The sequence below is a fragment of the Leopardus geoffroyi genome, chromosome A1, assembly GCF_018350155.1.
Source record: "Leopardus geoffroyi isolate Oge1 chromosome A1, O.geoffroyi_Oge1_pat1.0, whole genome shotgun sequence".
NCBI lineage: Eukaryota > Metazoa > Chordata > Mammalia > Carnivora > Felidae > Leopardus > Leopardus geoffroyi.
In genome coordinates, this window is record NC_059326.1 from 110024573 (window position 1) to 110047908 (window position 23336).

A 23336-nucleotide genomic window follows, 5' to 3' on the forward strand; every position below is an offset into this window, starting at 1 on the left:
CCTACAGAATGGCGAGGTCCTGGGGGCGCCCGGGTGGCTCAGTCGGTCAAACATCTGACTCTTGATTTCGCCTCAGGTCATGATCTCACAGCTCCTGGCATCGAGCCCCATGCCGGGCTTTGCACTGACAGTGTGCAGCCTGCTTGGAATTCTCTCTCTTCCTTTCCCTCTGCCCCTCTCCCATTCTCTCTCTCTCTCAAAACAAATTAACAAACTAAAAAATAAAAGCCACTTTTATCCTGTTTAAAAAAAAAAGAGCCCCCAAGCTGCTTGGTGGAAGCGAGACCTACTTCCTTTCAACGTTCCCGCTAAGCAAAGTAGAGGATTCCAAGAAGAGAAGACTTACTTCCTGATGAAAACATTCGAGGCTAGCCCCTCGGAAGTCTGTATTTTGCCAGCTAGCTGAGAGCGTTTCGAAGCTTGTTTGTAAATACTGGCTGAAGGTGGCGGGTGGGAAAACACTGAGAGATTCTCAGAGGCACTGAACGCAAGCTCTCTGACTCCCAGGGGAAAGGCTGCTGTTGCAGGAGAGAGGCCTCCGAAGTGTCCCGTTACAGAGGCAGTTATGGAACGACTGTGCTCACATGGACCTCCCGGTTCTCTTTATCTGCACACTGCATAGGAAACCGGACTCTTCCGTAATTCGGTTTTTCAGCACACGCTGTACCTACCTGAGCCAGTTCCGAGCCGCTGAGGTGGCCATCACCATCTGCATCCAAGTCCGCAAATAGAGATTCCACCAGGAGGCGCTTCTGAGAGGCAGGGTCTTGTCGGCTGTCCCCATCTGGGAGTGGCCGCCGGCGGGCCTGGAGCGCCAGAAGGACATTCTTCAGGCGGGCATAGTCGGCCATGGTGCACGGGTCATCTGGAAGACAGCATGAGGTTACTGCAGCGAGGCTCCTCCGTTGGTCTCGAGAGAATCTTGTCCCTCCCACTCACTGGGGGTCTTGGGCATTTAGCACGGGCAGTGCAGGCCGCACCTGGAGTAATGGGGCCTGTCTGTCCATCGGCCTGCCAATCCATCTCATCGATATACGGGTTCAGTGAAGCACTGAATATATGCTTTGCAGGATACCCATGCTAGAAGGAGCCGGTCTGCTCATCCCACAAATATTTATTGAACACCTATTATATGCCAGACACGGAGCAACCGTGCCAGATACAATGGGGGAAGCTGGGCTAGGGCAATTCACAGCGGCAGGCCCACAGCGGATTTAGGAAAACCGGCCCCAGTTCTATTTTGTAATAGCTCGTCTTTGCCTTAATCCTACCTTAAAGGCTGCTTTTGAATACTTGGCCTCATAGATTAGGGAATTTTAGTTAACAGGACTAATAAGCCCCTGCTTAAGTTAATTAGGTACATTCCCAGAGCTGGATTACTTCAGAACAAACATGTGTACACAATCTATGACCAAGAAACAAAAGGGAGCTTTAAGAAATTAAAACCGAAGCACACAGCCCATGACTCTTAGGTCTTGTATCTCAGGCAGGCTTGCTGAACGGCATCAGAACCACACGGTGTTCTGGCAAATGAGGCCTGTGATGCACTGTGACAGGATGTGGTTTACCTTGTTGGGGACGGGCCCACTAGGGTGAACACCACGCAGGGCTCAGCCCATAGCTGAGGCTGTGGGGCTGTTTGCGGAGCAGGATGGCTCCTCGCGCTCCCACTTCCCTACCTCCCCAGGGAGGGAGCATTATGGCACCTGGCTTTGCTAAGTCCCGGGGAGTGGGTGTGGGCGTGGGCGTGGGCATGGGCGTGGGCGTGGGCTCCTCACTGTCTACCCCATCGAAGGCCAGGCCAATGCGTGCTGCTCGGAAGGGACTGTTGGGCCTGGGGCTCTTCCCCTCAAGTCCAAGGCCAGTTGAGGGCATCAGGTAACAGCTCAGGGTTGGAGAGTCAATATCAAGCAGTGTGGAGAGCACTGGTTCCGGAGTCCACTGAGCGTGAGTCCTGGGTTTTCCGCTGCCTAAACATGTGCCTTGTGATTTCATCTGTAAGGTGGGGAGAACAGTGCCTTCCACATGGGGATGTTATGAAGATTAAATAAGATACGCACATGAAGGGCTCAGCACTGGCTTGGCACCGAATAAGGGCTCACAAAATGATAGCTACTGTCCCTTCCTCATGACCAAAACCACATTTGCTGAAGAGCAACAAACAAGGAAGCTACTTGGTGGGGAAAGGCTCACAGGGAAGTCCATCTGTCTGTCTGTCCTTCTCCCTCCCTCCCTCACTAGACAAGCTTCGATGGCCCAACCACTTTTTCTTGTGCTTGTTTGCGTTTGTAGATTTTCTTCTAATTTGGGGTCAATTGATTCTCGTCAGAAACAGATGCCTGTTACCATTTTCTCCTGCGTGTTTATTTAGAAAAAAATCAATTGCTGTGTTCAATATAATCAAATTTATTTGCTCTCTGGGAGTCTCCATGCTCTGACGAGAATGGCTCTCCCAACCCCCTAACCTGGCTAGTATCTCTCTCTGATCTGAGAGGAATATCCATTCCTGGGAGCTTTCAGGGCTCCCAGCTGGCAAACCAGATTCTCAAGTCCACAGAAGTGCACGGTGTTGAAATCAGTGGCCTTGTCCCACTACAGAATCACTCCTGCCCGGGGGAAGATGTGGTAGCCTGCTGGGTTCTTCTTCCTGGGCCCGGATAAAAGTAGGTTTTGGGCACAGAGAAGAAGAGTTTGGGCCCAATCTTTTCCCCCCAAACCCCTAGCAGGGTTGAATGGAGCAGAAGTCAGGACACGGGACACGAGCAGCATGGATGGGAAGGAGGTTGCTGTGTGGATGGTCTGTAGGGACCGTGCATAGCAGGGCCACCTGAGGGATGGGCCAGGCTGAGCAGGATGGGCAGGGGCATCTCATCCTTCCGGGTCCCTCCAACCTTCCTCACAGACCTCGGTGGGGCACAGATCTCCTGAGAGCCACCTGCTGCCCTAGGCAGCCCGTGGCCCCCAGCAGGCCAGGGAAACCACTGAGGTGGGCCCGTCAGGTGGTCCACAGCAGGGTCTCTAGGCCCTGCTCCTCCTCCTCTGGCCGTACAGTTCACTGCGAGTTCGGAGGCTTCTGGCTTTTCCACCTTGGCACTGCCCCGCACACACCTCCTGCTCAGGACGGTAGCTACGTGTCTAGAAATGAACCTGGCGTAAGGGGTGGGGAAGGGTCCACTCCCGGAGCCCCCGGGCTTGCCCCCTGCCAGGGCCCACACAGGCCATGCCCCTCCCACCCTTTGTTGGCATTTATTTGCAAAGTCTGTGCCAGATGTCGCTGGCATGCTGGGACACAACGGGGCTTCCAGTCCTGGGTGTCAGAGGTGCCCCCAGACGGAGAGCTCACGGGGCTAGGGTGAAGGCAGCCTCCCTTGGGGAGGGATCTGCAGGATGAGCCCTGGAGGAGGAAGGACAGAAAGGAAGACTATGCCAGGCAGCAGGGAACACAGGGCAGGGGCAAGTATCTGGAGGAAGCTGGTGTGGGGGCCGAGTGAACAGCAAGGAGGGAGGGAAGCGTGAGCTGAGGCAGGATGCCAGGCACTCCTTTGTCCTTCTGTCCTTACCGAGAGCCCTCACTGTGCCCGGGCTGTGGGGGACCGGGCTCTCAAGATGAAGTGGTGTGCTGCTGGGAGAGAATCTTATCCTCCTTTACCCCAGAAGCAGTTGTCCTTGACATGAGTCTTAGCCTCGGATAACGAAACCATTGGCCCAATGTTCCCGAGCTCCTCTAGTGTCCCTAGAACTTTGAGGAGTTGTGAGAACCAGAGGGAAGATGCCCAATGGTGCCATTTTTGTACCCATGGAGATGGTCATTTTAGTTGAAGTCCAAGCCTTCTCACCGGGATGCCCTCTGACCCTCTATCTCCAGCAAGGACGGCCCCCTGGCAAGCTCCCCCCACCCTCGGCAGGCCTTGCTTTCCAGAATGCAGAGGCTAGCAAGGTCGGCAGGAGTGACAGCTTACCAAGTCCCAGTTGTATTTGTTTTTCTTCCCGCCCCTGGTGTCACCATGGGAGCAGACAGGAGTGGCTCACAGGGGGAGCCCCGGGCATTTGTGGATCTGCCAGACCTGGCCTTTAGCTAAAGGCTCCCCACCCCGCTGCCAGTTTTGAACAATTATCTTATTAGAAAAGAAATCATGTGTCCATCAAAGAACGTCTGGAAAGTGCAGATGAATATAAAGAAAGGAAAGACATCCTCCAAATCTCCCTCCCAAGGGTTGGCAGGAGGTCAAGCAGGGCCCTCTGCAAAGGAGATGCTGAGCCCCGGGCTGGCCCACCTCTGCCTCACGGGGACCCCGAGGGCCTGGCCCACACAGCCTCTGTTTTCTGACTTTCCTCTTCCTCTTACTCAGTTTGGACAAGAGAGGGCCAGTACTCAAGGGTTGGGTTCTTCTTCTCTTCAGCTGGGTCACCCCCGACCCCACCCAGCAAACCCACGCAGGGGACATGAAGCAGTGGGGGTGTGGAGGGAGAGGACTGGACCCTACAGTGTGTTCCTGCCCGGGGCTCGGCATTCACCGCCCCCTCCATCTGGAATGCTCTTGACCCAAATCTCCATGTGGCTTACTCTTCATTCAGGGCCCTGCAGAGACATCACTGAGTCTAAACTAGCATCCCTGCCCCTATTTGGAGTGGGCCCGGGTCCCAGGGGGAGAGAGGGATCACCTGCCCAGGCTTTATCTTTGGCCCTCTGGACGCTCGGCCCTTTGGAGAGAAGGTCTGTGGAGGGGGCGTGGCTGAGGCCTGGGGACCACAGCCCCCCTCTCTGGGTCCCTATGGGTGCTGGCCATGATGATGGTGAGAATGGCAATGGTCAGCCCTTCCTGGGAGCCTCGAATCAGGGCTTGTGTGACTCAGCCCTGAGTAAAGTGAAGCTTCCTCACTAACAGATCCACGGCTGGTGGGATTTCCACCGAGAACTCTGGAGAGTGGGATGCTTGCACAGCCCCTGAGACAAGGATCTAGGGTGAGGAGTATGTTTGGAGATGGCCCCAAGAACTGAGGGGAAGGAAGAGGGAGGTGAGCCTGGGGTGGGGGAAAGCCAATAAAGGGGGGGTGGCCACTGTGGGCAACCGGGGCGCAGTCCCACGGAACCTTGGAGAGACTATGTCCAGCAGGCCTCAGAGTCGCTCCGCTTAGGTCGGAGGGTGCGGGACACTCTTCCACCAACTTCCGTCCCTTGTTGGCTGAGGGTTGCTTTTGGGGGCATTAACTACTGCCCTGTCTGGCACTTCTGGAGTTCCCAAATGAGGACTGAGCACACTCCTGAGGCCCGAAAGTGCCCTCAGGCTGACGATACGGGTCCCCGAGGTTGGAGGCTATCAGCCAGCGTTATGGGTAATGGTCCACCAAAGCTTCACACGACCTGTAGGGTTGAATGAGGGAATCTGGATGGGGTGCTAAGCATCTGCCATATCCTCTCCATGGGATGGCAAGTTCCAGGCAGGTGGGACCGGACTGGACACTTAACACAGGCGACACTACAGTGCGAAATGCGTGGGGGAATGAGTTACTTAGGGAATATGGCTGAGTACTGAGTCTTGCGGCTCCGGGGTAGACTGTCTCATAGAGAAGCCAGGGGTGATGGGACCACCCTGTAACAACCCTGCCCATGACTTCATCACAGGCTGCTGTGTCTACCTGATACCAACCCCTGTTAATGATAATCACCACAAGACTGGACGGAGCACTGGACAGGGAGCCAGGAGACCATCTGGTTCTGCCTTGATGAGCTGTGAGACCCCAGGAAAGGCATTCATTCCCTTGCCCTTCCAGCCTCCACTTCCTACCTTAGAATGGGGGCAATGACAATCCCTCATTAGCTTCTGTGGCCCTGAGAGTTGCAAAGTCCCAAGGAGTCAGCCAGGCCTGAGGGCTTCTCTGGATGAAGTAGGGCTGATGCCCCAAGCGGGCCGGGCTGCGGCTCATTTGTCATCATCCCCTTCGCCAACGCCCAGTGCCTGGCACAGGTGGCCATGAACTTGGTATTTGTAGATAAACCTCCCTCCCTTTCCACTGCCCACAGACACTCCCACTCTGGGGCCTCTCAGGGAGGGAGGCTCATGTCCTGGTTGGCCCGACACAGACGAACATCCTGACAGGCCGTTGGAAGGACCCAGCTACCTTCCTGCCAGCCTGGGTGCCCTCTGTGCGCAGTGGCCACCTGGGCACCGGTCTCGGGCTTCCTGCCAGCGCATGTGTACGGGGCTCCTCCTGCTGCTTTGGCAGATAAAATATTGATCAGCCTGCTGAGGAGCCCGGAGTGTGATCCTATTTTCATGTCAGAACTTGGTAATGAACTACATTTATCAAGCCCATTCTCCATGAGAAAGGTCAGCCACAGATCTAGCTAAGTTGTTATGACACCTCATTAATCTAGTTCCCTCAATAATTGTCCCTCTGTGAAGATTCTAATGTTCTCCCATCCCAGCCGCGCTCCCTCCACGCCGAGGGACATTATTATAGCAGGAGCACGGGCACATCCGCATTTAATTTTTTGAGCAAAGAGAGATAGGAAGCAGGTAGCAGCCTCTGGAATTAAATGTCCATCAAAGGAACACTTTCTAGTGCAAAACAAAGGGAAGCAAGGGAGACATTGTGAATATTCCATTAGCCAGACGTGCCCCTGCCGGACTGGGCCTCAAAGGATCCGTCTTCACTCTGAGGCAGGTGAGGCTTCACGTTCCAGATGTGGGTAGGGCTGGCGGCCCCCGAGAGGCAAGAGAGGGGGGTTTGTATAGGAGGGCAGCAGGGAGCTCAGATTCTAATGGAGTGTGAGGCTGTGCACGGTCAAGACCCCTGCAGGAAGCCCAGGTTCTGGATACAGGAGGCACCTGCAGGCGGGCGAGGGGTGGGCTGGAGATACCAGGCACAGGGAAGGGCGGGTGGTGAGGGGCCATCCCGGGCTGTCTCTCCTTCTCCCTCACCCTCAGCCATCTCTTCACCGAGTCCTTTGGTCTGTCTCCCCAACACGCCGCTCTGGGTATAGAGGTGCCCCACGGGCTGGTCCCCTTTCCCTACTGCTACACTTTGCCAGCCTCATTCTCTGCTCCTATTCGCTCCCTGCTGACTGCCAGGTGGCCCTGTGGGACTGAAGGCCCCCCGAGGCCAGGGGCGGGCCTTGGTGCAGGTCTGGCATGTAGAAGGCACTGGCTGAATGTCTGCTCACTGGACAGCTGTGGAATCCGAGGTGGAAGGGGCGGCAGATGGGCTCAGATGAAGGCTGTAGCCCTGCCCACAGGAGGGGACAATCTCAGCTACTTTGAGCCACAGTGACCAAGGTCTGGAACTCTGGAGGGGGCTGGGAGGTGTGTCCTGACTCACGCCAGCTCCTGTGGAAGGACCGCATGTGTGATGTGGGTGTGGCATGGGCAGCTCCAGCATATGGCACGTGGGGTCACTGGGGTGCGTGGACCCTATCTCATCCACTGGGGTCCCCCCCAAACCTGCAATGGTGGCCCCACAGAACGGAGTCTGGCATGGCCAGCCTTGGGGTGGGTGGTCAGGTGGTGAGCCACAGAGGGGTTGTTGCCCCTCTGGACACTAGGTTGCATAGACGTGGCTCCTCTGAGTCCCCTCTGGTGGGCACACACAGCTCCCTAGATACTGCCTCTGGAGAGGAGGAAAATGTGAGCGTCTGCCCTCTTGTTCTGCCACTGCTGGTCAGGACGGGCCTGGACAGCCCTGTGAAGAGGCCAGCAGGGCGGGGGGACCCATGCTTTGGAGCAGCAGCTCAGGTGGGGAGGCCTGGGGGTGAATTCAGCCACAGCAGACTTTGGGAAGGATCCAATTCCACACTAGGGTTCTGGTCAGCAAATGAGCACAAAGCTGACACTGGGGACCCTGGTGGCTTGGCGGGTAGTGGTAGGTGGGGGCAATCCCAAGACCACCATGAAGACCCCAATCCCTGATGGCCATCCTGCACGGTGGCAGCCCTGTACTCTGGGAGTCCCCAACAAAGCCCAAGTTTACTGGACAAGGCACTGCAGGACACAGATTACTTGACATGGAGGCCACTGCTCTGCCGCTGGCAGGAGCAATCCCTTTGGGGACGGGTGTGGGTTAAGGGACAGGGAGATGGGAAGGAAGCACTGGGGAGGGGCCTGGTGGGTCATGCTCAGAGATGCCAGCGTGTGGGCCGTGACGTCTCCCTTCCAAAACCACACCTAGACCATCCCTTTAGAAACTGCGTGGCAGTCAGTCATGTCCTTGAGCCACACCCACTGGACTCCAGCCCTTCCCCGACCTGGCAGGGTGCCCCAGACCCTAGGCTCAGATCCTGACACCCTCACCCAGGAACCCCCCGAGGGGCCCAAGGGAGAGATTGGATGTGCCCACAAGCTCTTGGCCACTGTTGGGTCTGCTCATGGGCAGACTCTCCCCCACCCCCAATGCAAACATTAGCAGCCTGAGTTCTCACACTGTCCCCATCCCGCCTGATAAGTAATGTCACTGCCGTCCGATAAAGCTGCAATCTTTACCACCAAAGCAAAAACCTGGCTTAATCGTCTGGCACCGACATCACAGCTGAACGTGGTTGTGTGACAGGGGCCTCAGTTGCAATGTGTCATTCTGAGGTCTATTTGGAAACCACTAAGCTGTGCAAAGAGCAGGAAGCATTTTACTCCCAGATCTAATTTATGAGCTGCCATAACTTTACTGGAGTTTAGCTTAAGAGGAACAGATGTTTAACTTGATGTAAATTCATGAACATTAACAATCTTTCTGCTGCTGTTTCTGAGAAAACTCAATTAACAATAAATGCCAAAATCAATGGGTTTATCTTCAGGACACTTTTTTGCTAACACGATGTAGTTTTGCTTTGATCAAGCCACAAAGCTCTGGGAAGTCTAGCAGACTGTGAAGCACACATGATACAGTCTCCTCACAATCCCCAACATGAACAGGTGCGCTCTAAGTCATGCCATGTGCTGACCCCCTCCTGGCTGTGACTGCTGAGCACATGGGTCACAGCCACCCGCACTCTAGCACCCTGGGGAGATCCTTCCGCCATGACCTAAGTTACAGCTGCTGGCGACTCCCCTACCTTCCAGAAGCAGGCCTGCAGACTTTGCTCCCATGTACCCCCTTCCTGAAAAGCCCTTTCTCTAAATTTGGCTTTTCTGCCAAAGCCCACCTCTAAGGGGCTGCTTTCGTTTCTGCCCCAAGCCACACACTCTCGCCGTGTCCTCGTCCCCAGTCTGCCTCCTCCTTAGACGGCATTCCAGTGCCTCTGTGTCTTCTGGGTGAACGTCACTGTCTTAGAGAGCTTGGCCATGGCACCCCATGGTGGGCATGATCACTGGGCACGAGCTCACTGGTGAGCTGCCTGCTCGTGGTTTGGAGGCGCTCTGCAGGCCTCCTGTCCCTTTCATCACCCCAAACTTCACCTGGGTCTCCTCCTCACCCACTAGTCCCAACTCCAGAATCAGCAACGGGCTTACCACACTCATAGCAACCCCTCATCCTTTCAGGCCCTAAAGGGGGCCTGGCATCACATTGGCCAATGGTCCTTGGTCAATATCCTCTCCTTTTCTCCGGAGTGCCCTATTAGTCATCCCAACTGCCTTTGAACATCATGGGTTCAAGGTACACGGCCCACTTTGGGTCCACAAACAGAATCTGCAGGTCTGAGACTGCCAATGGCCTTTGGCCCTGCCTGAGCTCGACCTACACACCATGCAGACCATGGGGTTCCTTCCCTGGCCGCTGCAGCAGCACAGACCAAGCCCTCTCCAGCGCTGGGGAAGTACCCACCTCCATGCGTGCCTGAATTGTGGACAAAGCCTCATCTCAATTTTCGCCCCAGAATCAGGTAATTTAAATTAACAAAACCACCCAGACCTTTGTTAGATAAATGGTACATTTCGTCATGAATGCCCGGTTCAATTGATGTTGCCATACAATCTGCTATTTGACATTTACAATCCTCTCTTCTATTCGTATTAAAGAAAGCAAAATTGGTTGGATTCCTGGGAGAGGGATCCACAGGCACTTTCTATGGCTGACTGGCACATCTATCAGGTGGCCCGGGAGTGAAAGAGTAACGTTTGAAAACTTGAATAAACGCTGAAGCCCTTCTGGCGTGAAGAGCTTGAGTTTTTACTCTTGGGTTAGTGAGAAACCCACACCCAACCTGGATCCTTAACAAGTCACCAATTCCTTCTGGAAGGACGACACTGACTCCCGACAGGCTCCAGGTCCCCCACAGCCCTGTCCAGAGCTCAGCGCCTGTGCACTCCCACCCCACCCCTCACGTGCACCTAGAGGAGAAGCAGGACAGCTGAATGAGGCCATGGCCACCAGGCCGGAAACCTGGAGTGGACGAGGAGGAAGAGAGTGGGCATCACCCTTGGCCTGGGACAATTCCATTTATTTGTTCCTGAGACTCCATCCCCCCAAACACCTAACCAAAGGGAAGGGTCCTGCTGTTGGGATGGTGAAAATGTAGCTTCTCTGGAGTCAGTGATGTCCAGGAATGTTGCTGCTTTGAGCTTTGAGATGCTATGGCCTTTGAGGGGTTACCAAGCTGAGGGGGACCTCAGCCCGGGACACGGCAGGGCCTGAGGCTGTCTCTGGCTCTCTCACTGGCCAGGACTAGGGCTGCATGCCGCATAAGGAGTACTTTGCTCTCATGTGGACTCACAACGCATGCAGGGGGCTCCATCAGACATCTCAAGAGGGGCAGTGCTGTCCCTGGGAGGTGAGCTGGACTCTTGTAGGGAGCATCTTTGTTTTCACAATGACTGGGGGGCCTAAGTGGCCCTTAATGAGTGGGACCAGGGACCCTAGGGATCCTATCTATCATTTGGAGCAGAGTCCTGTACAACAAACTTCTGCGGGCCTGGCATCTCCTACAAGTTTTGAAACGTCTCAGTGGACAGTCACTGAAGTGAGATACTCTATTACTAGAGGCCTAGAGTCTAACGCAATGTTATTTATACAAACATTGCATATATTTATTGTATATAAAGTATTTTGCCCCCTGGGTTTGCAAGGATTTTCCAAGGAGGCAGCTAGGCTGGGTATTGTAAACTCTGTTTACAACTGTGTCAAGAAGTATTCACCATTTTGGAGAATTACACCTCCAAAAGCAACATCACTTAAGTATTCAAAGTGTTAACATAACATGCCCATCACAGGGTCTGTCTGTAGCTGTTCACAGGATCCGTGGGTGGGTGCTGACATCTGACCACTATGACTCAGTATATGCAGCTGGTGTCCAAACATTTACATACTGAAAGGCAGACTTTATTGCTACTACTTCTCTTATATTTCTCCTTTACATCCCAGTTTGAATAAGACACATATTCGTTTCAAAATTATATGGGGGTTCTACAAAATATTTGCTATGAAAAGGTGGCTTTGGGTCTGACAGGATTAAAATAAAGCCATCTATGTGACAACTAGAATCCGTGGCCTTCTTTTTTACTCATTTATTTTTATCATGGTCAAATACACATAGTGTAAAATTTACTATCTTAACCATTAAATTTTTTTTCAGTGTTTATTTTTGAGAGAGAGAGAGAGAGCGAGTGTGAGTGGGGGAGGGGCAGAGAGAGAGGGAGACAAGAATCCGAAGCAGGTTCCAGGCTCTGAGTTGTCAGCACAGAGCCCGACATGGGGCTCGAACCCGTGAATCATGAGATCATGACCTGAGCCGAAGTCGGATGCTTAACCGACTGAGCCACCTAGGCACCCCTCTACCTTAGGCATTTTTTTAAGTACACACTTCAGTGGCATTAAATATATTCATAATTTGGTGCAACTATCGCCACTATTCATCGCCATAACTCTTTCCATCTTGTAAAAGTGAAACTCTGTACCCATGAAACAACAGCCCCTATTCTCTCCATCCACTGCCGGCAGCCACCACTGCACTTTCGGTCTCTACGATTTTGACTACTCTAAGTATCTCATGCAAGTGGAGTCCTGCAGGATCTTTCTGTGAGTGGTTTATTTCACTCAGCAGGATGGCTTCAGAGTTCAACCATGTTGTCACCTGTTGGAATTTCCTTCTTCATTAAGCCTGAATAATATCCCCCTGTATGCATATACCACATTTTGCTTATTCATCCATTGGTCCATAGACCCCAGATGCTTCCAGGTTTTTAGCTATGACGAAGAACGCTGCTATAAACACGTGTGTACAAATATCTCCTCGAGATCCAGCTTTCATTTTTTTTGGGGGGGTCTATATCTAGAAGTAGAATTGCAGGCTCATGTGGTAATTCTATTTTTATTTATTTATTTTTTTTTTTGAGGAACCACCAAACCATTTGCCAAAGTGGCCTGTACCATCGTACATGTGCACCAACAAGGTACAAAGGTTCAAATTTTTTTCACGTCTTGCTCGGCATTTATTATTTTCTGACAGGGTCCACCCTGGTGGGTGTAATAAAGTAGTGGTCTTCTTTTGAGCCTCCTCAGTCCCGGGAGTTTTAAGACACTGGGAACAGTATGGGGGAGCACCTGGGCATATGTGGCCCTGTGGATATGCTTTGTACACGTGCATACCTGCGTGCAAGCCCAGCCTTTGAAGGCTAAGCATGGGGAGGCAGAAGGCCCAGAGACACACCCTTGGGCTCTAGAGCCCGCCTGGCCCCAGGAAGGCAGCTGGCGGCAGCCCCTGAGGAAGATGGCAGACACCCTAATGAAGGAGACAGGGGCCAGGACCTGTGTCCCTCCCCACTTCTGCAGAACTGGGCTCTTTTCTGTATCTATTCTTTCAGGACACCCCTGGACAGGGTATGAGAGCTCTGGGCCGGCAGGTGAGGAGACCGGGGCAAGGGAGCATTCCGATCCCTTGCCTCACATGCCTGGTGAGCCTGTGGTGTTTCTCTCACCGTGGTGTTGTCTCAGGGGTGTTTGCTCAGCCCCTGAGGTGAGCCAAAGAGCCACTGAGTTTTAGAGGCAGCAAGCGCAGATGGTCCTCTTCTGTAAGAGGGGCGTGTGGACTGCAAATCAATGCCACTGAGCGAAGGTCTCCAGGAAAGAACTGCTCACATGTTAACACACTCCACATCTCTACCTGTAGAAGCTTCGCTGGGCTCAAGGGGACATTTACTTTAGAAGGAAAAGTATTACAGGAAAACTGCCTGAGAACGGTCTCAGAAAACAGGGTCTGCTCTAAGCCAGGGATTCGTGCCTTTACACAGGCTTGGCAGGAAATGGCATTTCAGAGAAGAATTGCCTGACCAGAGATTTTGAGACCTGAGATGACTCAGAGAAGTTTTCTGACGTTTGAAGATTTATCTGAACCCCTCTGACTAGTATGATTGGCAGTAAATCCCAGGTCAACACGAAACAAAACACAACAACTCTGAAGGAAAAGCACAGTCTTTGGGGTGGGGGGGAGTGTTTGGATTATTTCCAGAGCTTGAGCTGCTGGGAAGAGAATGGGACGGCTCTTCCCTGCATCTGGTTCAGGGGATTAACCACACTGGAAACTTATCAAAATTCAGGCGCTCCCTGTGGAGGGAACAGCAGAAACTCATCTCGATGAAAGCTGGCCCCAGGCTGGCTGAGTCTGAGCCGATGCGCGGCGGCCCTGGATCCGTGTCTGGAACCCAGAGCCTGGCAATGAGAGGAGCCAGGGGGGCGATGGACTCTAAGGGGAGACCAGGGTGTGGCCCTCAGAACACTCAGAAGGCCCCTCCGCCCGCAGCAAACTGACTCACTGCAGACACAGTTGAGCCTCACGGCTGGTGGTTGAGCTCAGTCTGCAGCACGCCGAGAGATGGGAATCTGTGGAGGTGCTGCATCTCATTAGATGCCCACGCTGGGAGATCGCTACGTCCTCTGTGCCCTCCTTATTCTTAAGTTCTCGGATCCCAGGAATGGCCTTGGCATTGCCTCGTCTGCCATGAAAATGGATTCACGTGCTTTCAGAGGGTTTGGGACCCACAGGATATGGGAGCGACAGGAATCTCCCAAGGAGAATGTATACAGCTGAGAGCACACCTGGGGGCAGGCAGGTGGGGCCAGCGGCCCACAGCTTGAGGCTCTCCGCCCTGAGACCTGAGCCCGGCTGTCACCTGCCTGGCATGTTGTGCTCACACTCTTTGGGTGCCTTTCCTGCTCCTGCTCTGGCTCCCTTCTCTTCAAATTCTAGCCTTCCACTCTCGCAAAGAGCCCCCACAAGCCGTATTCATGGAAAGAACAGGCTATTCTATAACATGCCCAGACGTGAGGGCCTCTTCCTGCCAGAAGCCTTGCCTAGAGACCCAGGGTCTGAGCCGATCCTCTCACCCAGTGCCGGGAAAAATAGGCAAGCCACAAAGATGGGGATTTCCGGGGACTCCAGCTGAGAGGGGTGACTGGCAGTCACTTCCCAGGGCCGGCATCCCTTCAGGGGGACCACAGCCACGCTCAGTAAGGGCATTTCCATGTGACCCAAAGCTGATCTAGGTCAGGAGGGGGCTGGTGCCTAAGCATGATAGGAAAGAAAATCTAGAAAGATCTCATTGCAAGATGCTCTTCAGGACTCTCAGACACAGAGCTACCAGAGTCCAGCCGCTCTCAGGGAGGGCAGAGCGGCTGGACCCTGGCCTGAGGCAGCCCCACCTCTGACCTCTGGGGCAGAAAGAAGCCTGAAGGCCAATAGATCGTTATTTTCTACTCCACTAACAATTTCTACCGCTTTCATTCCAAAGCCTCTTCTCCTTTCTGTGCAGAGTCTAGAAATGGTCCAAGCTCCAAGCTGACGTTGCAACCATACCCTTCAGTTCTTAGAGAGTGGCTTTGTGCTCCAAGTGCTGGGCTCACATGCCAGTTGGTCTGTGCCTGCCACACCGACAAGGTCATTTCCTTCTACGCTCACGTGGAGCTTTTCTTAACCCGCTGGTCTCCTCTCTCTTCTTCCAAAGTGTCCTCCCTCTTCTTGGGGCCTCCTGTAAGTGACCGTGCTGGCTCTCACCACCTCTCTGATTTGACACAACCTCTCCTCTTCCAAAAGGCAACCTGAACAGCAGTTACGCTTGCGTGGGGACTTGAGTGGGGCCGAGTGCGTGACACTCCCGGGTGCTGGTAAGATTCTCTTTCTTGCCCCGGGAGCCGGTCACAAGATGCGTTCTTTCTGGAAATGCACTGAGCTATACTCGTGATTTATTCATTTTCTGTGTGTGTTATACTTCAATAATATGTTTATTTAAAAGAGGCAGCCTGGTGCTTCTCAGCATCTGAAAGATATTAGTTGCTTTGGGTCGGAGCTTCGTCCTTGGCCAGGCCCAGGGCTGGGCACGCGGAAGAGGGACTGGAGGGGCTGGCAGTTCACAGGCGGGAGTCACTGATCTGGAGCAGCAGTGTGTCTGGTCTCTGGTCAAATCGCCCTGGACTGGGCATCTCTTTGGCCAGGCACCAAGTCATCTATCTTCCCTGGGGATGCTACTTGTTAGCTCAGACCTGGGTCGCAGAGGGGTGGGGGGAGGATGGGTGTAGGGTGTGCTTTGCTGAGCAGCTTGAGGAGAAGAAATGGAAGAGGCTGAGGGTCAGGGGGTCCTCGCTGGCCTGGGGTGTCCTGCCTCCCCTTCACACTCAGCTCCCGTGAGGTGTGTGATGCATGCTGAGTCCAGAGCTAAGGTGCCCTCCTAGAAATGCCCTCCCATGGAACACTGCCCCATGTTGCAGGCCTGGCTGGCAGTGGGTGACTCTTGGCAAAGAGGTACTGGTGTGGAGGTAGCTGGCCAGTCGATGTGTTCTCGGTGAGAGTGTGCCATGGGCCCTGGCACCCAGGGGACCTCTGTGGAGCCCCAGGGATTGGGGTCTGGGAGTAAGGTCCTAGAACCTCTCACAGACCATGCCCTGGCCTGTTCTGCCTCAGTTTTCTCTTCCTGCTCTCCCAAGGTTGTGAGGACTGAAATGAGGGCTCAGGCCCAGGTGCAATTCAGACTTCATGGCCCTGGCTGCTTGGCTTGCGTGGCCCAGAAATGAGCATCAAGGGTCATGTGCTCAGAGGGGACAAGATGGACCCTTCTGCAGCCACACCTCAGGCTCCAGTGATGCCTGACTGGCCAGCCAGGACAGACGGCAAAGTTGAGCCTGCAGGCCTTGCGGCCCATAACTCTGAACCGAAGCAGTGTCCTGGCCTATCCTTCTGGGCACAGCTCAATTGTGCACTCCTAGAAAGCCGTCCGCATTTCTGTGGCAATTACGGTCCAGACTCCCCACTTGATTTTCAACATTAACTGCCCTGTGGTGCTAACTTGCTTTCCAACATGTGGTACACGCCCGCCAAACAGAGGGGCCCTAATGTGCCAACAATAGGAGCCTCAGGGACAGGAAGCATGTGGCCGTTTCCTGTGGTTACTACACCTGCCACGACCGCATTGTTACCCACACTCGGTGCCTGGGGATGGACTAATTGATCCTCGGCGACCTGACTTTCGGATAACACAAGGAAGGAGCGGAGGGCGTTTTACTCCAAGGCAGGAGATAATTTATAACCAGTCTGAACACCTGGCTTGGCAGAGATGGGAGACTCCGAAGCTCACCCCTGCTCTGTGAACTCACAAGCGCATGAATTACTGCCAGGCTTACCGTAACTGTAGATCGCAGGATGAACACAGGCCAAAGAGGCAGGGGGTGAAGAACTCCATCATCTGGAGGCTCCAGAAAACACACTTACAACCTCCCCAGCAAAGCTGGGCTGTCCAGCTGAGGGAGGAGGTGGGAATGGGGGGAGGGGGGAATGAGCACAGCCAGCCCCGAATGGTGCTTAGGTCCTATCCCCACTCACTCAGAAGAGGCGCCATGACACCTGATGTACTTGGGGGCGCAGGTGCAAGAAGCCCTGGGCCAGGCATTGGGGCACAGAGCGGACAAGAGGCCAATCCTCCTGGGCATGAGAATGTGGGCACTGCTAGGCTGTGTCCTTCCTTCCCTCTTGCAGCTGGAGCAGGCTTGCACTCAGGGAGGTGTGGGGTGGGGGGGGCTCCAGGCCCACATTGCTCAGCTCTGGGAAGCGTCCTTCCCAGTATGTCCTAGAGCCTCCAGCCCACCCTTACTCGACTGTGAGGCTGGGATGGGCACACTGGGCCATGTCTCTGGACTAGCTGTGCATGCTTATCAAGCAGACCATCAAGGGAAATCAGGCTTGCATCCTTAGGTGGGGGCTTCTGTCCCCGTGAGCCAAACAACAGAGCCAAATTTACATCTGCCAACTAAGAAGCAGGCTGTAAAGAATCCCCTGCAACTAAAGTGGGCACACTCTATACCTCGATTTTAAAAGGAGAAGGTAAAACAGGATGTAGGCGGTTGTGCTGGTGCGGCTGGGGGGCACTGACGCTGAATCAAAGCCCATGGCGAATTCACGGAGTGGGTCTGGGTCCACTTATCAGGATCAAATCCCCTGGAGCAAATGGCCGTGATTATGGCTTTCAAATAACGTGGAAGAGCTAATGGATCACAGAAAATGGTGTGGGACTAAAAGTAAATACAAAATGAGGGAGTCTGCTGGCTTGGAGGTGGGGCTGCTGCATGGGAACACCGGCAGTAATTACATTCAAAACGCCACTCAAGTCTTAGGAGATTCTTCTCCCAGCTCAGATCTTTAGTTTTCAGACCGCATGTTACACACTGGAGACTGTCCACCTCTCAGAGCTTTAAATACACACCACCAGCGAAGGATCATCATCCCATTTATCAGAAAGCAAACCTAAGAGCCGGAGAAGAGTCCTTTTCCAGATCACCTGGCTCGGTGGAGTTGATTTAACGTCTAAGTGACATGTACTAAACATCCTGGGGCTTTGAAGCAACGGAGATTGTTGAAAACAGTCATGGCGCTTGTCTAGAAGTCATTCATACCTGTATGGCCCTAGAGAGTGTTTGGGTGGTTAGCACGTGTGTGGAGGGCATTTGGCAGGGGAGGGTGTTTGTGTATCACAGGCTGTGTATGAGTGTGAGACTGAATCCCCGGTGTGTCTGCCTCCTGGGTCACCCCTGGGGAAATGTCTGGCTGGCAGGTGAGCTCCACGGGGGTCTGGGCTGAATGGAGCCGGGACTTCTGGTGTCCCTGCCTGTGTTGGGCATGGCACGATGGAGTGCCGGGCGAGCCATACTTCCACCGGGGTCTGGTTTACGCTTTCTGCCTCTGTTGCCCCAGCCCACCCCACCACGTACGCTCTGAAAAGTGCCAACTGCCCAGGGATGGGGCACCTCACTGGCTCTGCCTATGAGTGGGCCTCAGATGGAGGCCCAGGTGCTCTCTCGGGAGCAGCTCCTGTGGGTGGGACATGAGCGGGACCCCCAGGATGGCCTCTTTGCCATGCTCCATCTTCCTGCTCTGGCATCCACAGGCACTGTCACATCTCATCACTGATGACAGTATCTGGCTGCTCCTCCTGCCGCTGCCTTTCTAGAGCCTCTGGTTCTTTAGTTAAAGGGGAGACAGAAGCTGGATGGAGCGGATGGAGCTTCTGGCTGCTCCCCGTAGTGTCTCCCGTCAATCAAGGGCTGGAGCAGGGGAAGACTGGAGAGGTGTCCATGCACTGCCCAGTCCAGACCCTCTCCTAAGCTCCAGACCTCATACCCCACTGCTGGCCTGACATCTCCCCACATTGTCCCGCAGGAACCCCAGACTCAACGTGGCCCACACTGAACCTACCAGTGAGATTGCCTCTTCTTTTACATCCCGACCCAGCCAGTGGCCCTACACCAAAGCCCTCAGCTGTCCAAACCACACATCACACATTGCCCCTGAAATCCCACCCATCCCTGGCCCACTGATCCTGGCTCAGGCCATTTCTGCCTCTTGAGTGTTTCCTGACAGCTTCAGTTTCCCTCACTGCTACCGACTCTATTTCAGTTCAAGAAAACCATTGACACTACTTGGATGATTATTTCACCATGGTTAGCCCTCAGACTTGAGTCTTGTCCCAGTCAAATCCCCTCTACTCAGCACCTGGAGGAATCTTTGGGGGACTCCCAACTGCCCTCAGGGTAAAGTCAAGCTGCTCCCTTTGGCCTGCAGCTCTCCGGCCTCACCTGGCCTCTCCCCACTCACAAACCTGAGCCCCCTTCATCATCTCGAACTGGCCCGGCATCACCTCTGGGCCTTGGCACCACAGTCCTACCTCTTGGCAAATTCCTTATCATCTCTGGGTCTCAGGTGGCACACTGCTTCGCTGTACCTCCCTTCCCCACTGCTCCTGGCCGGGTTCACGTGCCCATGTGTCCTCACAGTGCCCTGGGCACCCCCTTCCCAACATTTATCATTTCTGCTTCCTCTCCCTGTCCACCACACCCTTCTTGTCATGGCCTGGGAGCCAGTGGGCACTGTGGCAGGTGATTAGCACACAGCCAGCATATGACAAACAAAGGAAGGACCAAATGGATGGACATGTGACTTTTGTCCACAATTGCTTCTATTGAGACATACATACGTTTCCTTCTGACCCCAGGTCCAGGATGCCACAGAACAACCACTGGGTCAGTCCCTGAGATGGCTGGGTTAAATGAATATAGATATTCCATGCCTTCTGCCTCTACCTGGAACCTTCTCTAGTCAAACCCAACTTCTTGACATAAGTGGGGGCAAGAGGAGAGAATCAGTATGACTAACGAGGCCCATGCATGAGATGCTCAGACCTTCTCTCCCTGAGCCCCATTTCCTCATCCGGGCAAAGGGGATCTCTGTCCTCGGGGCTCTTGCAGGGGTCAGTGGTCCAGGACAGCATCTCACCTGACACAGAGGAGAAGCACCCTGGATGGCAGGGAAATCTTCTTTCCATCTTTCATGGGTAAGATTCCTGAGACCTGTGCAGTGTGGGGTGAGTGTGGGATCCATGGAAGGTTCTGGAATGTGACTTCTTTCCAAAGAAAACACCTCCAGGGCAACATCCCTTTCCCTTATGGCACTGAGGAGGGCACCCATGAAATGACTGTAATGGAAATATAAACTGTCCTACTTCAAAGCACTTTGATATTTTATAATGACCATTATAAACCTGTTCTCTGCATATCACATAAATACCTCAGCCCCACACCACATTTCCTGGTATCTCTAAAGACACCAGGAGAAAAGCAGGGGAGCCATAAAAGAAACATAAAAAATACAGTTGCAGATGAGCCTAAAACTCATTTCTTTGAAGCTTAATTGATGGGAAAAGCTTCTGGCCCCAGAGAACTTAAAGGCCCATCACGCAGATATGTGATTAAGTGTCCCCATATCGCGGACCACACTAAACTGGAAGTCATTACCCGGTAATTGCAAATACATTAATAAAATGATGATGTGGGTTTGCTCAGGACATAAAGAAAGAATGAAATAATTCACTCAGATAACTCGACAAAAATGTAGGGTCAGTCCCTGAGACGGCTGGAAACAAGGGCTGTTTGGGTCTCAGTCTGACCGGCCCTCTGGAGAGGGGGCCCAGGCCTCTGTTTAGAGGAGCTCTCAGGTCGATGGAAACAAAGTCAGCCTTTGGACCCACTGGGAGGCTTCCTGAAGGTTCATGTGTGACATGTGAAGGTCCTCTGAAATTACTGTCCAGGGGACCTCCAGCCACTGATGTCACACAGCCAGAAAGGGAGGCTTAGGGCTCTTCCAACAGGGCTCCCTGGGCGGCTTCTCCAGCCCCTGTCCTAAACAACCAGAGGAGAAAAACAAAAACAAAAACAAAAACAAAAACAAAAACAAAAACCCACACATGTGCGGGATTTCAGACGCATTTGCTTTCAGTGCCCACAGTCTGAGACGAAGCCTAGAGGACCATCCTGCACTGACAGCCAGCTTCCCGGTGGACACTAGCCGGGTTCAGCCTCTGGCTCTCAGACCTCAGAGCACAGCCAAAGTTCACCAGCCTCTTCCAGCATTTCACATACACATGGACTCCCTGCCAAGCCCCTGTGAGGGTGGGTGTGTGTGAGTATGGGGGGAGAAGAGGAGAAGGGGGTGAGGCAGGTGTCGTGGAGGGCTTTCAGCGGGAACCTCCCTCCTCTCTCCCCTCTTCTTATCAGCAGGTGGAGCACACCCACCTCCCAACACTTTAGCACCAACTTCAGATCCCATTACCTCCCTGCACCTCTACCCCAGGCCCTGCTCTCTGCTCATCTGTGATGCTTGTGTCCTGCCAGCACCCACTGTGAAACATTCTTCCTCTAAGAAACCCTAGCTACGAACCCTGGATGTACCACCTACAAGCTGTGTGATCTCAGGTAAGTTGCCTAACCTCTCTGAAGGCCATCCATAATGCAAGAACAGTAAGAGTACTTATCTTACTGACATATCAGAAGTCTTTAGCATATTGCAGTCAACCTCCACCCCCGGGTCTACCAAAGTGCAGGTACCTGGACCAGGTACATGAGAGGGCCTAGGAGCTGCTCCAGCACTGTCTGTCAGGCGCCCACGGCTTCCCATGTGACCTTCCCAGCACCTGAGCTGCCTGTCCACAGCGCTGTCCCAGAGAGGGCCCATCAGATCCCAGGAACTGATGGGGAGCTGGGACCGGACATTGAGCAGACAGGAAGGACTACTGGCAGGGACTGCCCCAGGGGAGGCGGGTCTGGAGAGTCTGAGGCAGGATCGCTTGAAGCTCAGGGAACAGCAGGCTTAGAACCAGGAGGAAAGAAGGTACCAGGCCCTCACGTGACCAGAGAGATTGGCAGGAGCGGGAATGTGAGGAGAGGCCTGTGAGGGTCAGAGAATGCAGGGAAGGGGATGGAGCAAAGACAGCTTGGAGCCAGAGGAACCTTACGGTGCCATCGCCGAGCAAAGCACACTGTCAGGAAAAGCGTGGCATCTTGCATAACTCATCCCTGAGCGAGCAGCATCCTTCGTCTTTCACTTACACTACCCCAGGAAGGAGGCAAGCTGTCGACTTGCTCATTTGCTATATTATCACTCCACACACCCAAGGAGGAAAAACATTGGGAGTTGGCTCCTGCTTGTGGGCTCTGGCAGGGGTGGTGTGTGTGGGACCAGGCACACGGGAGAACCCTGACTGGGAGCCGCCTGCGACTTTCTCTGGAAGGCCTGCCGGGCAGGCCCCGCTCAACAAGATGCTGCTGGAGGGCTGGGGCACCGCAGGGCCTCTGGGCTTCCACAGCACGCACGTGCACACACACACATGCACACATCTGCAAGCACACTCATACACATGCATGCACACGCACATGAATACGCACATGCAAACGCCACACGTGCACACCCATGTACACACATACACACAATGCGCGCATACATACATGAAAACACACACATACACATACGCACACACATGCATACTCACATGCAAATACCACATACACACATGTGCACACCCATGCACACACACATGCACGCACACATACATGCAAGCACACACATGCACACAACACATGCACACACGTGCACACACATACATACACATGCAGGTGCACACACACATGTACATACAGAACAAGAAGAGGGCAGTGATACAGGGATAACATGTGGGCACGGGCTGCTGGGCACAGGAAGGGGTGGGATTGTTCTTCTGTGGCCTTCACACCTGCAGCAGCTAGAATAGATGGGACATCAGGCAGAGCTACTCAGGGCCCGGGATGGGGTGGCTGATGGGCCCCAAGGAGACCTGCACCTTCATGGATGCCTGCCTTCGAGGCTTGTGTGCTTGTGTCTGCTGGTAGCCCCCTACTGAACTGAAAGTGTCCTGGGGCACCTGGGTGGCTCAGTCAGTTAAGCATCCGACTCTTGGTTTTGCCTCAGGTCACGACCTCATGGTTTATGAGTTCAGCCCTGTGTTGGGCTCTGCTCTGACTGTGTGAAGCCTGCTTGGGATTCTCTCTCTGCCCCTCCCACATGCTCTCTCTCTCAAAAATAATAAATTAAAAAAATTGATTAAAAAAAAAATGGAAGTGTCCCTGGCATAGCTCACTGTTGGAGACAAAAGAGTGAAAGCGTCCTTTTTGCTGAGCCTGTTGGTAGTGGTGGTGTTTTCCCCTGATGGAGAAGGGAAGGGAAGGGAGGGGAAGGGAAGGGAAGGGAAGGGAAGGGAGGGGAAGGGAAGGGAAGGGAAGGGAAGGGAAGGGAAGAAGGGTTCAAACCCAGGCAATGGGGCTGAATCTCATCCCTATGCTGCACTGTGGCTCATTTAGTTATAAAATTAGAAAGAGCCCAAGGTGCCAGGCAAACGTCTATTAAATTCGAACAACTAAATCATAGCCCTCAAAGTTGTTGCTTCATGAGGATCATGAGACAATATGGAAAAAGGAAAAAATAATCATCAGAAATTCTCAAACCTCAAACCACAAGGCCATCTCTATCCCTTCAGTCCTTTGCCTTCAAGCTGCTTGTTTTTGTGTCACAGCAATCATGGCACGCAAAGCACCCCAAATTCTGCCTTTTTAACTGTCTCCCAGAAGAC

General features: G+C 53.6%; 1 protein-coding gene across 3 annotated transcripts in view; it reads right to left on the reverse strand.

The window, feature by feature from the left end:
- Positions 1-23336, reverse strand: part of FSTL4 (follistatin like 4) — a 591179-nt gene that overhangs the window by 129578 nt on the left and 438265 nt on the right. For all 3 annotated transcript variants that reach the window (XM_045488893.1, XM_045488882.1, XM_045488902.1), the window contains one exon: positions 672-865. In XM_045488893.1, coding sequence (XP_045344849.1) covers positions 672-865 — 194 coding nt within the window. The remainder of the gene's footprint in view (positions 1-671; positions 866-23336) is intronic.